This window comes from Capra hircus, chromosome 5 (assembly GCF_001704415.2).
Source record: "Capra hircus breed San Clemente chromosome 5, ASM170441v1, whole genome shotgun sequence".
Taxonomy (NCBI): domain Eukaryota; kingdom Metazoa; phylum Chordata; class Mammalia; order Artiodactyla; family Bovidae; genus Capra; species Capra hircus.
In genome coordinates, this window is record NC_030812.1 from 25,778,985 (window position 1) to 25,793,401 (window position 14,417).

At 53.8% G+C, this 14,417-nt stretch overlaps 1 protein-coding gene across 1 annotated transcript; it reads right to left on the reverse strand.

The window, feature by feature from the left end:
• On the reverse strand, positions 1,581-6,700 carry HOXC10 (homeobox C10). Its single transcript, XM_018047655.1, has 2 exons — positions 5,841-6,700; positions 1,581-2,709 (listed from the first exon to the last, which is right to left on the reverse strand). The coding sequence occupies exons 1-2, from the start codon at positions 6,589-6,591 to the stop codon at positions 2,432-2,434; spliced, it is 1,029 nt and encodes a 342-aa protein (XP_017903144.1). The 5' UTR covers positions 6,592-6,700; the 3' UTR covers positions 1,581-2,431.

Sequence of the window (14,417 nt, forward strand, 5' to 3'; positions counted from 1 at the left end):
ATAGGTGGGTTGGGGCCCTCGACGATAACCGACTGATGTAACTCAGGCAGTTTCTTGTTGCCGAGTTCAAAACTCAATCCCAACAACATGAAACTACCTAAGCCACAGATCAGCTGAGCGAGCAGGGCGGGAGATTCAGCTTTCCATCTATAGGGAGGAGAAGGGAAGGGGGTTGGGGAAGGAAGAAATTCAGCCCCGTCCCCCTTTCCGCCCCCACAACCTCCCTAAGGACTAGAGGGTAGACTTTGGGTGGCTGGGTGGGCAGGGGGTCTGACTGCCTCATCAGCTTCTGGTCTAAGCAATCGCTCAGGGAGACCCTGGTGAATGGGACCTCAAGCCGCCAAACCCCCGCCCCGCCCCCAGCACCGCAGTGGGGCTATCCCCTGCCTCTGGCCCTGGCCCTGGGGGAGGCTGGAGTGTCCTTCCACTCTCGGGCTGGGTCCCCTGTCTTGCCCTTCTGGCTCTCCTGTGCTCTCCTCCTAGGTTTCCTCTGATCCTCTCCGTCTCTCAGCTGAACTCTGGCTTCCCTTCGTCCGTGTGTGTCCGAACCACTCCAAAGCCTCTTCCAATCAGGCCACTTGCCTGGCCAAACCCCCTAGCCAGAGCGAGTGGGGACCGAGAGCCTAGCTAAGGCTCACATCTAAACCAGCAGAAAGCAGGAGAACCTAAGCTTCAAGCTCCAACCCTCACCAGCCCATCCTCCTTCTGCCTCCCCCCAGCAGACGACCAGACTGAGCTACATCAAGACCCATGTGTCGAGCTCCAGGCGACCCTGAGTGACCGAGTAAAGAAAGAAGCCAAAACCCACCAATTTACTCCTTTCACTGCCGAACCCCAAGCCAGTGGGTCAGGGAAGGGGAGCTTGTGGCCACTGCCCTCCGCTTCGAGCCGCCACAGGGCAAGCCTGGGCTCCCAGCAAGCAAAGATGCCCAGAACACCTTCCACCCTGCTCTGCCCAACGCGCGCTGGGCACCTGGGGACGCCGCTAGTCCCCACTCCGCCGCCAAGAGAAGAACAAGAAACCGCTTCTCTTACCTTGTCGCTGCCTCCTCCTCCTGCCACAGCCCGCGCTTCTGCTGCTGCTGTCGAGGGGGGGGGGCGCTCAGCTCCTCATCCCCCTCCGGCGGTTAAGTTTATTCCTCTCCTTGGATAGGTGGGGGGCTCTTGGGGTTCCCCCCAGCAGCAGTGGGGTGCGCCTGGCCCAGCACCCCAGGCAATGGGATCCGTCTGCTCCTCAAGATTGCAGTTTGCTTTCTGCCTCTTTCCCTCCTCCAGTCACCTTTAAATGCATCTTTTACTGCAGCACCACATTATATTTGCAGATCATAAAATCCACCTCTCGCGCGCACCAAGACCGTCCTGACATTACTGTTTTATGACCTTGACTTATTGTGGTCACCTGGATAATATTTAAATCAACGTTATGGTCTCTCACTTACATTAAACCCGCCAAGAGACATTCTAGAAAGGCTCTAGGAGATGAGTCGAACACAAAACACACACATCCACACACTCAGCCTCTTTGGGGGGAGGGTGTCGCTAAAAAAAAAAAAAACACTAAAAAACAAAAAAACCACCCATTTGAGGATTACGATTCTGGAAATTTATTAGGATTTTTTTTTTTCTCCATTAAGGAAGCTACATGCAAAAGATACAACATACAGAATATCTTTAAATAACACAACTCCCAGACAGGGACAGGGTAATATTTGGGGGAGGGGCATTCTGTCTTTGCTTCTCTATGTTCTATTTTTAATTTAAAAATTGTTTTTTGTTCCTCTGAATGGAATTTCTGAGATGGCAGTGGATGGAGGATGTAGAGGTGCTGGGAGGATGGGAGAAAAGCAGAAAGCAGTACAAATACGAGACTTCAAGCAGATTCTCAGAGCGACTGGGAGGTAAAGACACAGAGAGGGTTTGGCAGAGGCGCTGGACGCTACAACAAACACACAAACACTAGCTGAACTTTCCAAAACGTCTATTATTCTAAGGAGGAAATGCAGCAAGGAAGAAGCGATTCTGATTCTGACTGTGCTCTGTGAGATTACAGACCTTCTCTGGTTGATTTTTTTTTCCCCTATAATCGGGTGGATTCGACCTTAACTTTGCCTGGAGAACAGGATGCTATGTGTGAGTGCGTGCATGAGTGAGGGGTTGACACACACACCAGCCACACTCCCACCCTCATCTATGTGGGCACACCACACCCCACACCCCAGCACCCCATTTCTCATGCTTTAGGTGGACGCATCTTCGGAGCACGAACCATAGGTCCCTTTGAAGGAGAGTCTGAGGTCTTTGCCTTTTTTGCAGGCGTGTTGCATTTATACTCAGGGAGGAAAAAAAAATATACCACCAGGCACAAAGGGAGGAGGGGCGGGGAAAGGAAGGTGGGGGGGAGAGAAGGGAGGGGGAGGGGTGGCCCCCGAGCTCAGGTGAAATTAAAATTGGAGGTCAGTTCCCGGATCCGATTCTCTCGGTTCATTTTCTTGAGTTTCATTCTGCGATTTTGAAACCAGATTTTGACTTGTCTGTCTGTAAGGTTAATGGTCTTGCTAATCTCCAGGCGGCGCTCTCGCGTCAAATACATATTGAACAGAAATTCTTTCTCCAATTCCAGCGTCTGGTGTTTAGTATAGGGGCACCTCTTCTTCCTTCCGCTCTTTGCTGTCAGCCAATTTCCTGTGGTGTTTTCTGCCTTTATCTCCTCTGTTAAAAATAACATTATTTACATAAGTATCCCTGGAAGAGGCAAACCCTCGCAGCACTGCAGCCTCAGCCAGCTTGCTGTGGGGGCGGCTGACGGAGCCCAGGGGAGCTGCTCTCGCCCCACGGGCCTGGCTGGTGGGGTCCTCTTGGGTTCAGGGCTTTTAGAATTTCTCTGGGGTCTAAACTTACAGTGAAGAAAGACAGAAGGTACTTGCCTCCAACGTGTCTATTAAATTTAAATCACCCCAGTCCACCTTGACTTAGCAGGTTCTGAGTACTCCCGCTCTCTCTCAGCTTGCTGACCCTGGTGGGCTCTCTAAGCCCCACCAGACCCTCCCTCCTCTCTGTTCCCTTCCAGCTCTGGGGAAAAAAACCCAACCAGAAGGAAAGGTGTTTTCCAGGCCTCAGACTGGGTAACAGAGGCCACCCCGCTGCCCTGAGCAATTCCCGGAGAGCTTTGGCCCCTTTCAACTCAGGGCAGGGAGGTTGCCCCAGTCTCTGCAGCCAGAGGCCATTGCAGCCGTCTCTGAATTCAGAGTCAGACCCCCAGCCCTGACTCCCACCCCAAGTGACACAGAGCGACTCTGCCCCCACTGGATCTCCCATAGCCAGCCTTTCCTCTCCTGGCTGTTTTCCCCAGGAGTACCTGAGGCAGGGAGCTTGTGCAGGCAGCAGAGGTCAGGGGCAACAGCTCTGGGGCATGCTGAGGGGTCCTCAGACAACTGCCCTAGCCAGAGACCTAAGGTCAAGGGAGAGAGATCCTGAGGAAATGCAGCCTCCTGAAAATCTCCTGCCTCGTCTATGCAGATATGCATGTGTGCATACACATGTGCATTTCTGCAGCGACACACATTCCTCCTCATATGCACACACAGGGATATGCACATGTGTGTCTATTTATATTAGGAGATATTCTAAATATACTGTGTGTTTCCCTTTCCCTCATGGATAGCTTCTTCCCCTGGCACACATGCTCGCTGAAATGAACCTCATGCAGCAGAAGGGACCTTGGCTATCTTTTCCAGGGAGAAAACCCAGAGTCCAGAGACCTGAGAGGGACACCAAGCAAAGGACTCTGCTGATGCCTCTGTGCTCTATCCCCCTCTATGCCCAATGAAACTGCCAGGTTCCTGGATCTTATCTTGATGGGGAGTGGGGTGGGGGCGCTAGGGGAACCAGGAGGCACCAGAAAAATGCAAACTTGAGGCTCTAGTTTAAAACACTTGAATGTCCTTAATTTTGCTCCCACCTCTGCACTTGCAGCCTCCTTCCAAATTGTTCAAAGGCTCTCCACATATAACTCTGTGCTACTGATTTTTTAAACTGGGGTTTAGGGGAAGGGGAAAAATTACAAGTGCGGAAGTCTGGCCCAAAGCTGGCTTGCCTCTGGCCTGGTGGAGGTACCAAAATGGGGGGATGGAGGCAAGAAGGGCACAGGCAGAAGGCAGAGAGGGATTAGTTGGGGCTGGAGGGTTTAGATGGTGTGGGGAATGGCAGGAGAGAAAGGAGAGTCTATTGGGCATGGGGGCAATTTGAGCTAGGAGGTGGGCTTGTTAACCTTGACTTTGCTTTTGGTGGGGCTAGAATGCAGCTTTTCCTATCCTAAATCTGCACCTCAACCAAGCCCATGGTGTGGGGAGATGGTATAAAATTAAACTTCTGTGCTGCACACATGCCACCACCAAGGCTTCGTGGGTGTGTGTGCCTCTCTCCCCCTCACCTTCAAGAACACACCGGTGCCCATCTTCTGGCCAGGGTCTCCATGGGCTGATTTGCCAGGGCCCACCTTTGATTTGCAGAGGAGACCCAAGAGGGCGAGGCTCTGTCCTCACTCTCTGAAAGAGTGCGTGTGCATGTATGAGAGGGCATGCATGAGTGTGTGTGAGTGTGACACAGGTCGCTGCCAGGGATGCGTGTGCACCGCATCCATATACAAAGCGCCACAAGACCCAGGCCACCCTCAGTCTGCTCAGTTCTCACTATTTCATCTGCCTCTGCACCCAAAGAGCCTTTCTTACACACAGCCTCCAGCAGTCAGTGCCATAGGGAGCAGTTTATCTGCCCCCACCTCCTCTGCCAGTTGGGACTTTTCTGATGCTTTTTGCTCCAACTTTTCATGGAAAACCCCCTCAGCCTCCCTCCACTGCTCCCTTTTCCTTTACATTTTCTCCAGGTGTCAGAGAAGGGTCCTGAAGGCCCTCAGCTCCTTCAGCAGAAATGAATCTTGAACTCTGAGCTTGAACTCTGCCTAGGCTTTCCCTCGCCAACCAAAATCACAATGAAATCCAACTAAAGCCACACTCCCTTGCAGGAGAAAACAGCTTACTATGCACACAATTTCCCAACCACTCATTTGTAGGCTGCTTTTGGAAACCAATGGGAAAACTACATTTTTAAAAATGCAACTAGAAAAAAAGGAAAAGAAAAAAAATTTCAAAGGGAAGACAAAAAACTTAACAACATTCCAAATGCCCTGTTCCAACGCCATAGGCGGCCTAGGCGTCTGGGGGAGGGAGGGACGCAGCGGGCAGCCCTTCACCTCCACCTCTTCCGGCCCCAGCCCTGCTGCCCGAGGCCCCCGGCCGAGCCAAAAACCGCAGGAGCCCAAACCACACGCAGGAATCAGATCCACAAACAACAAATCGCGCTTCGCAGGAAACATTTTCAACTGGGAAAACGCAGTAAAGCGAAATCCCCCTTCTCCCAAGCTTCCCTTAGTCTCTGGCCCAAGATCGCCATTTTAAGCTTTTTTGCAAGCTTCTGACCTGAGGGGGGATATCAGCCCCCCAAGACAACAACATAGAGCAAGCAAACCAAAGGCAGCACACACCCAGGCGCGGTCACCCGCCTTGGGCAGCACAAGGCGCCCGCAGGCTCCCCGCGGTGTGCACCACCCCGGTCTCGGCGCCCACCGCCGCCGCCGGCCTTGCACCTCCACTTCGCCGCTTACCTTCCCCAGCCAAGTGACGCGCCACCAGCCTAGCGCTCAGCAGACACGAGTCGCAAGCTGGGGTCGCATTCCCAAGACCGTCCAGGGCCTCCTCGGCCCAACCCTCTCCCTGCCCTCGCCCGGGGCCACGAAGACCCAGTGCCCGAGCGTCCCAGCCGGACCACGGCCCAGGCGGCCTTACCTTTTGCTTCGTTATCGGAGGTGTCTGGGCTGGAGTCGGCGGTTTTGGCCCGATCCTTTTCGCTCTCCAAGGGGCTGCCTTTGGGGCCTGCCAGGTTCTGCTCGGTCTTGATCTCATTGGGACTGGGGGTCTGGCTGTCGGACTTGGGGGTCTCAGGGAAACTCACTTTACCCCCGAGCTGGGGAGACTCCAGATGTTCGGCGCGCGGGTTGAGACTAGCCCGCTGCTCGAAAGGGGCTTCGAAGTCGTTGGCCCCGGCACAGTGGGGCGGCTTGTCCAGCGCGGAGTAGCTCGGGCTGGCGCGATAGTAGCTGGGCACGGGCACCTCGTGCTCCCCGAGGCAGGACTCCTGCAGAGGGTGGGAGTAGAGAGCTGCCTCGGGGCCACTTTTCGCCCGCTTCTCTGCGCTGTACATGCAGCAGACATTCTCCTCCTTGACACTAGGTGGGTAAGAGCAGGAGGACAGCGGCCTGCCAACAGGTTGTTCCAGGCGGTAGGCGGCTTTGGGGTCGCCCCAGGAGTCCAGCTGCGAGAGGTAGGACGGGTAGGTGTTGAGGGCGAGGTTGGGGCTGTTGCCCTCGTCCCTCTTGGAAAGCGAGGGCGCGAGCCCGCAGCCCCTCATCACCCCGCAGTTGAAGTCACTCCCAGATTGCATATACATGCCTGCGCTCCGGCTATAGCGCTCTCCTCCGCCCGGCGCAGCCAAGGGCTCCGCGTATGAGTTCGGAGTTACATTGCGAGGGCATGTCATTTTCAGAGAGAGGGGTTTTTAAGGAGCAATACTACAGCGGAGGAGCTGACATCTTTTTTTTTCCCCATCCGGGAGGGGGGGGCGGTTGAAGGGGCGGGAGGGAAAAGAAGGGGAGGGGGGGAAATATCAGCTCCATAATTATCCGCGCATTCGAGCCTCACCATGTGACGGCTAGACCAATGGGATTTGAAAATGGCCTTGATGATTCAGACGGCCGTGACGTCAGCGGGGTCAAGTTGTCGGCAGGCGGAGTGCGCAGCATGGAGTAACAGCGCCACCTAGCAGCCGCCTCGGGGTAGGGGCGCTGGAGCCCTTCCCCGCGAACAAAGGAAGGGCCCCCGGGGCGACGGGGGCAGGAGGGAGGTAGAGGGGGTGCGGGGGTTCTAGGGAGAATGGGGTTTGCTTACCCGGGAACCAGCCTGTAACTCCTGGGGAGAGGGGGGCGGGAGAAGGTGGGGGGAAATGCGGGAGAGAGTGAGAGCGAGGCAACTCAGGGCTCAAAACAGTCAAATTCAAATTAAAAGGTCAAGACACGATTCAGGTACTTCTTCCCCTCTCCTCACCTCTTTTCCTCGCCTTGGCCCCCGCCCCCACTTCTTCCCTTGGGATGGGAGTGGGGTGAGGTTTGGGGGAGGGCTCCTGTGGGCAGAAAAAGGGAGAGAAAAAGTTAAGGACTCCCGAACAGAACTAAAGTTTCTCCTCTCCTGCGTCCTCCTTCGTCGAGCTCCTTCCTTGGGGCTTAGGAGTTCAGCTCGGGACCGCCTGTCATGGAAGTTGGTTGAGTCGCCAGTTCCCTGCGGGGATTGACGGGGAGTCCCCAGTGTCCGGGCCAGGCCAGGGAGGGGTCAAGACGGCTTTAGGGCTGCGTGGGCGAGGGAGGTTCCGAAGGGGTTTAGGGGTCGCGGGAGGAAGAAGCCGGCAACCCAAAGCGCCGGCACCCCAACCGGGGAGTGCGGCCTGGGCCTGGCTGGGTGGGCGGCTCCGGGGTTATCAACTCAGGGGCTGCAAGGCTTTGGCCTTGGAGCTGGTTCGGCTGTTTTGCTCCAAGCCCTACCGGCCCTCGCTTTCCAGTTGACCTTGCCCCCCATGAAAACAAGGAATATTCCCAGAGATAAAGAGGGAACCCTCGGGGCCGCCTCGAGCGGCTTGGGGGGGAGTCACGTATCAACCGGGAAACGGGAAAACAGAGGCGACGAAACCCGACCTAGAGAAGTATCCTTTACGGAGCCAAGGAGCTGGGGGCATTTTTGAATGGAGCAGAACGAGACTATTTTTGTAACTGTTATTTTATTTTTATTTTTTTATTTTTTGTAATAAGGGGAAGCGAGACATAAGAGACAAGGTATGTTTCAAATAGTTCTTTCCGTTTCTTCATCGCCTTTCTCCCAAAGCGAACTAAACTCTCTACCCCTTCCTCAGGAAACGGAATCTGGAGAATATTTTGTCTTTCCGGTGGCCTCACATTTCCCCCGGTGCCGAGCCTCGGGTTTCGATTTTCCAAAGGACTGGAGCCGGGCCGGGAAAGGGACCTGAGCCCCGGGCGCCCTGGCGCCCTGGCGTGGAGTGAGGAGACTGGATCGCTTCTAGGGAGGCCCAAGCCGGCGGCGGCTGCTAGAAGACGACTTCGGAAAGAAATCCGCGATTTCTTGCATCCAGAGGGCGAGAGAGAAGGCTCAGGGGTTCCTGAACCCCAGGAAAAACTGGAAGAAAATGTTTGTAATGCCAAGGGAGACTTGAAATGCTTTCGTGTTTTCATTTGCAGGGGTCGCAGTGGACTCGGTACAGGGAGTTGGCCCGGGCAAGGTTAGCCTGTTTAGGCCCCAGATGAGACTTGGCCGGCCGGGGCGGCAGTCAATCCAGGGAGCCATTTGTCCCACCACCCACCCCGCGGGAAACGCGGAGACTTTATAGCCACTCTGTTTGTATTATCTGCATAAGTCTTTCCCCACCAGTTTGATCGAAACTGTTCGCTTTTACGAGGACCCAACGAAAATTCCCCGTCATATTTATCAGCCGAGGATAAAAATTTAGTATGGGAACTGATATTTCCTCATTTATGGGGCGATGAAATTAAAGACCAAAGCAATTGAGAATTATATGGCTTTGGGGGGTTCCCTCCCCCCTCTTTCACGTCGCCTTTATTTTCCTGCCTGGTGTGCCTGTCCCTGGAGTTTGATGTCCCAGTCCCTTGCCCTTGCTCCCCATTTTGGGGGTCTGCTGGGCCCTGTCCCCCACACCCAGGGGCCGCTTGACCACCTCAGGCTTTTCCTGGTCTTTCTCTCAGTGTTGGAAGCTGGGGGCCGGGACATCATTCCCTGAGCCTCTCTGCCCAGGGCGGCTGGTATCCGCTGGGGTTGTGGAAGGTTTCCAAGAGCCTTGAAGGGGAAGGGTGTGAGCCTAGCCCGAGAGGGGGCGAGGGAGGCGGCAGAGTGAGGGGGACAAACTCCAGATAACCTCTCAAAAACATCCAGCCCCACGGCTTAACCTGGGGAACCAGCTGGAGGGAAGCAGACTCACTGGGCCTCGTGACCTGTCTCCCAGACCAACCTGACCCTGGTCCCAAACCCACTCCTTACCTCAACCCCGGGTGGGGACAGAGTTGCTTTCAGAATCCTCGGTATTATTCATGGAAATAATCCCCCCGGGGGAGAAGGAACTTCCCACCTCCACTCCCACCTCCTCACAAGAACGAATAGTGTTTAAAGTTGAAATAATTAGAAGTATGATAAACAGGGCCCATTAATGAAAAAAGAAATCAAATTCATCAGCCTAAGTGGGACCCCCGGTGGGACAAATGTTTGCCTTTAATTACGCAGGATAAACGCAAACCCAGAGCTGTTAAACAAGGACCCGAAGCCACAGACTTGAATAACTTGTTGGGTTATTGCAGACTTGGGTTTCTGCCCCCAATGGAGGCGAAAAGAAGGAAGATGCACGGGTGAGAGCGGGGAGAGGGGGCGGTTGTGTGGGTCCGGGTGTGGGTCCTAGCCCTGCCCCCTTGGGCTCTGTTGAGCAGAGGCCGTTTCAGTCCTATAGTCCGGGCCTGGCGTTCAAAGGCACTCAGGCTGCCACAGCCACCCCGCCTGCCACCGCTGCCAGGCGCCCATCAGCCCAGCCCCACGGGGCCTAGAGCCTCAGGCCTGCACCCCTAGGGAACTGGATTGGGATCCAGGAGAAGTCTGTGTTGCTAAAATCACTGTTAAGTCATTTACCCAACTTTCTGGGAAAGTGCCGCGTCTATGCCTGACTCCGGATTGCCCTCTTCTTGCCTCAGCTTAGGGATGCGAAAATTCAGGGCCTTCAGGCCACAGTGATGGGGCTCAGGCTGCACCTATGTTTTGACAACCCCCCCCCCACCCTCACCCCGAGTGCCTTGGCCCCTTGCGCCCTTCTTCCCAGTACCCGGACCCTGGAAAGGGCACCAGGGATGGGAGCTGGGCCTCCTGCCGCCAGTGGGACTGTGACCAAGGGAGAGGTGGAGGGTGCTCCTCCCATTCCAGGGTGGTCGGCGGGTTCCAGAGGACAGGCTGAGGGCTGGGGCGCTAGGGGTCCCCACGTGGAAACAGAAGCAGGAAAAGGTAGTGCTCAACGAACAGAAAGGAACCTCGGCTGCTTTGCCCGCTCTAGCCTTCAAAACGCCCCAGAGGCACCCTGATTCCTCCAGGGAAAATTAGCGGAGTCTCCTCACCAGGTTAAGGAAGTCTTCTAGGAAATTCCAAAGGCGAAGTGAAACAAAAATAAAATGTCTCTCCATTTAGGATCAAATAATAAAATAATTATACAGTGTGTGTGTGTTGAAATCTCTTCAAGCGAAATGGAAAACAAAATCACACCAGTGGTGAAAAGTGCAGAGTGTTTTCCCCGCTTGTTTTGGAGGCCCAAATAAATCAATCTCTTCTCAAAACTTGAAGGAGAGATTTGCTTTCTTCCTTAACACCGACCGGGCTCTGCCCGGGCTGAACTGGGAGCAGAGAAATCTCAGGCAAAAGACAGAGTGCCTTAGAAGCTCCTCAGCCCCCCCCCCCACCCCCAAACGGATTTTCAAACAGGTACAAGAGGCAAGTGGGAGGCCGAGGACACATGGAGGGGCCTCTGATCCACCCCTATCTCCTCGCCACACCGGCAGCCCAACCATCAGAGTTGCTCTCACATCTGGACATTGTACACGTTTGCACGCAGATGCTATGGAGGTTACCGCCTAGACACGTGTCTGACTAGGCGCTTAATTGTATGTACAGGGCCACACAGTCACTGTTACCCAAAAATGTACTCCCTGCGATTCCCGCATCCCGAAGTCTGATAACCAGCACAACTGCTTTCTTGCCCCACTGAAGCCAGCTAGTTATTTAACTTTGCCTCCTGAATTGAAACCAGACAGCAAACACATCCAAGAGAAGCTTTAGGAGGAGGACGGATGGGAGGATGTCTGTGGAGGGGGAAGACTTGCTCCCCACGTTATGGTGTGCTCCCAAGTTACCCAGTAGGTCGGGTTTCCAGCCCGAGTCAGCTCTGCTGTCGGCCCGGCTTACTCCAGAGTATCTCGCTCCTCCCTTACCGGCTAAATTCCTTTTTGAAGATCTTTGTTTTCCATCTTCCTCCCCACCCCTTTCTTTCTTTCCCCATCTTCTTCCTTTCTCGTTATATTCGCTTCTTTCTCTTTTTCTCTGGAATCCATTTGTTTCCTTCTCTTTTTCGGATTCTTTCTCTTAATTGTCGTCCTTATTTCTCTCTTCCTTCTTTACTATACAATTTATTCTTTACTCTTCTTTCCTCCTCAATGCTTTCCTTTCCTTTGACTTTCTCCCCCAGCTCTTCTTACTTTTCTCTGTTGCACCCGGCGCCCCGAGATGGGGAGAGCACCAGGCTCCGTAGCATCCCTCCCCAGCCCCGCTGCTCAAGCTTGGAGTTGACCTTCCCCCGCCTCCAGCCTTAACTGGCTCCTCACAAGGCGAAGTGTAGGGCTGTCAGCGGCTGGCAGCCAGGCCTCAGCAGTCGCCATTAGAGAGAAGGAAAAGCAGAGTCTGGGGCACGTCCTGACCGACTCCGATGGCTCCCTGAAGTGCCCAGCTCCAGGGCTTAGGTACCCTCAAGTCCATCACCCCAAAGGAACCTCATCCGCCAGGCCTGTCTTTGGAAAAGTTGCTCCGTCTTTGTAGTGACTTCCAGAGCTGAACATTAAAATAGCCCTTGTTTCAGTCAACTTGATATCCCGAGGCTGGAATTAGGGGAAATGAAGGAGTGGGGTTCCGTCAGTCCCATGTCGGGGGCAGATCCAAGGAATCACGAGGAGCAGGCTTAGCAGCCCAAGGCCACGTCTCTATACAGGCACCTTTGTTCTGCACACTCCTGGACTGCAGCCCACTGGCTTTCCTCTTCTCTCGGTCCTACAATCGCTGCAATCTCTGGGCAGGCAGTTCTTGTCGTTTTGAATTCTGTCTTTCATCAAACCCTTTGTGGACTTTGCAGGAGGCAGGGATGCGGGTTGTGTGCAGAGACTGCCAGCTTGGAGGTCTGAGTCAAGGTTATGGGTCTCCACTTGGTGCAGTGGGTTGAGGGTGCACAGGGTGTGTGTGTGTGTGTGTGTGTGTGTGTGAGAGAGAGAGAGAGAGAGAGAGAGAGAGAGAGAGAGAGAGAGAGAGAGATGCCTACAGGAGAACAAGAGGATGTGATGGAAAAGATCTGGTCCAGCTGACATCGTCCAAACTTTGGGGGTCTGTTAGTGTGTGTCTCAACAGCAGAGTGGCTGAGACTTTCCCAGCAGCCCCTAAAGCTGGGTCTAATGTGGGCCTCAGGAGTGAGTAATCCCTACCTTTAAGCCTTGTTTTGCCTTAGAGATGCAGCTCCAGACATTCCCCCCGACACACACACACCTTGGACCCCAGAACCTCTCTCTCCCCACCTTCCCAGAGATCCTGAGAATTCATTCCGTGGCAAGACCAAAACTTTAATTTTTTTTTTAAAAAGGGAGGAGGAATCTTGTAAAACTTTTATGCCAAACAAAGTTATAAAAACTTCCCAGGCGTTGCCTTTTCCAAAGGTTTATATGAATAATAAAGAGTGCAGTCGCGTGCACACAGTTCTGGCGGGCTCTGAGCTAGGAGCCTTCAGCAAACAGCATTATCCAGCCCTGGGGCACCAGGAAACCCCAGGGGCTGCCCCCTTGAGGGAATATTTGCTCAGAAAGGAATTGCCCTGTAGAATCCGGAGAGGGGCGGGGAGAGGGAAGGGGTGTTGCCCTTGACTCCCTTGAAGTTCAAAGTTCTTTTCTGCTCTGGTGAGGAAAAATCCCCTCTGCCTTCAACCCACTCGAGAAATCAGCCTCAGGTAGTTTCTCCTTCTCTGGTTGAGGAAGGGTTCCGGGTGTCCCCAACTCCGTCCACCTTTCAGACACCTGGTCTGTAAACTTCTTGCTTGTCCAAAGCAGAGCTCCCCACCCGACCCATCTGGGACACCTAGAACCTGTGGGTTTTCTCTCAAAGGTGCTTGATGGGGCTTTGTGAACCTTCTTTCAAGGCTCCCTTGCATCACCATCCCCCAGCAACCCCAGGTCTGAGCGACAAAGAAACCCAAATCCAAGACTGGCCCCAACCCACTTTTCTTTTCAAGTCCCCCAGGTTCCCCCTGCACCCCCAAAGCCCATAGTGGGAGGGGGAGGGGCCCAGAATGCTCTCTCAGCCCACACCACTTAATACCCTTGTAAACTCCCACGTGCGCTATAAACTTGGATTTTTACAACCAACATTCCTCCTTAGCTCCAGGAAACTTTGAACTCGGCCTCGGGTTTATTTACTGGGGTGGGGGGAGGGGATTGGGGGTGCTGGGAGCTGAGAAAAGCAGGAGGAGAAGAGGGGGGAAATGCAGGCAAGGGGGTAATGGAATGGGAGTCTGGGGTGTGTTGGGGGAGCCGAAACTATCCACTGCAGGTTTGTTTACTATTTAGGGCGGAAGCGTTTTCTAACACAGGCCAGACTGGGTCGTTAAGGGCGAAATGAAACTGGGTTTAGAGGCGCGGGGGGGCGCTTTATGGCGGCGTCTAGACGAGGCTCTTTTGTTCCCAGGCAGCGCCTCGGCTGGAGGGGATTACCCGAAGAGGTTGAGCCCAGAGTGCCCCTGACCGGCAAGGGGGGCTGGACATCCCAGGGGCCCGGAGGTGGGTTTGTTTGGGGGACAGAGACCTCTTTTTTCCCCTAAGTTTTAGAGGGTCACCAAGGACTGGCAGGTTCCTGGGCTTGAATCCTAGAAGCTTTTGTGTTTCTTTCACTATGTCACTCTGCGCCTTCCTTCAGAAATCCTTCTAGAGCCAGGGACCTTTGCTGAGCTTCACAATACAAGGAAAGTGGTAGCTTTGGATTTTTAATATTTTCCTCCAAAATCAGGAGCCATTTGGAGATTAGTATTTTGCTTTATAAACAGGTTCCTTCTAGCCAGGGACCTTTGCTGAGCTTCACAATACAAGGAAAGTGGTAGCTTTGGATTTTTAATATTTTCCTCCAAAATCAGGAGCCATTTGGAGATTAGTATTTTGCTTTATAAACAGGTTCCTTCTATAGCGTTATCGTTTTATCTCCTTCCTATTTTATTGGAAACACAGCCGGCAGGTCAATATCCCTTATTACTGGTGGATAAACACCATACCTAGAGAAATCTCTCGTATTTCCGTGCATACGCATGAACACGTGCAAGCACACACACACACAGAGGCTCCTCAGCTGCATTGCTGCTGACATTCACTAAACACCGAGAGTGGTTACACACCTTGGAGGATACAAGCTCTAGATGTACATGTGGTCAATTTTACTCCATACTACAGGCAAAAACGTACACAT

What these genes read in the sequence shown, in the direction of transcription:
- HOXC10 (XM_018047655.1), bottom strand. Translation starts at nt 6,591, where the DNA reads ATGACATGCCCTCGCAATGTAACTCCGAACTCATACGCGGAGCCCTTG. An exon ending in CTCCGATAACGAAGCAAAAG is followed by an intron (nt 2,710 to 5,840) that starts GTAAGGCCGCCT and finishes TATTTTTAACAG; the next exon opens with AGGAGATAAAGGCAGAAAAC.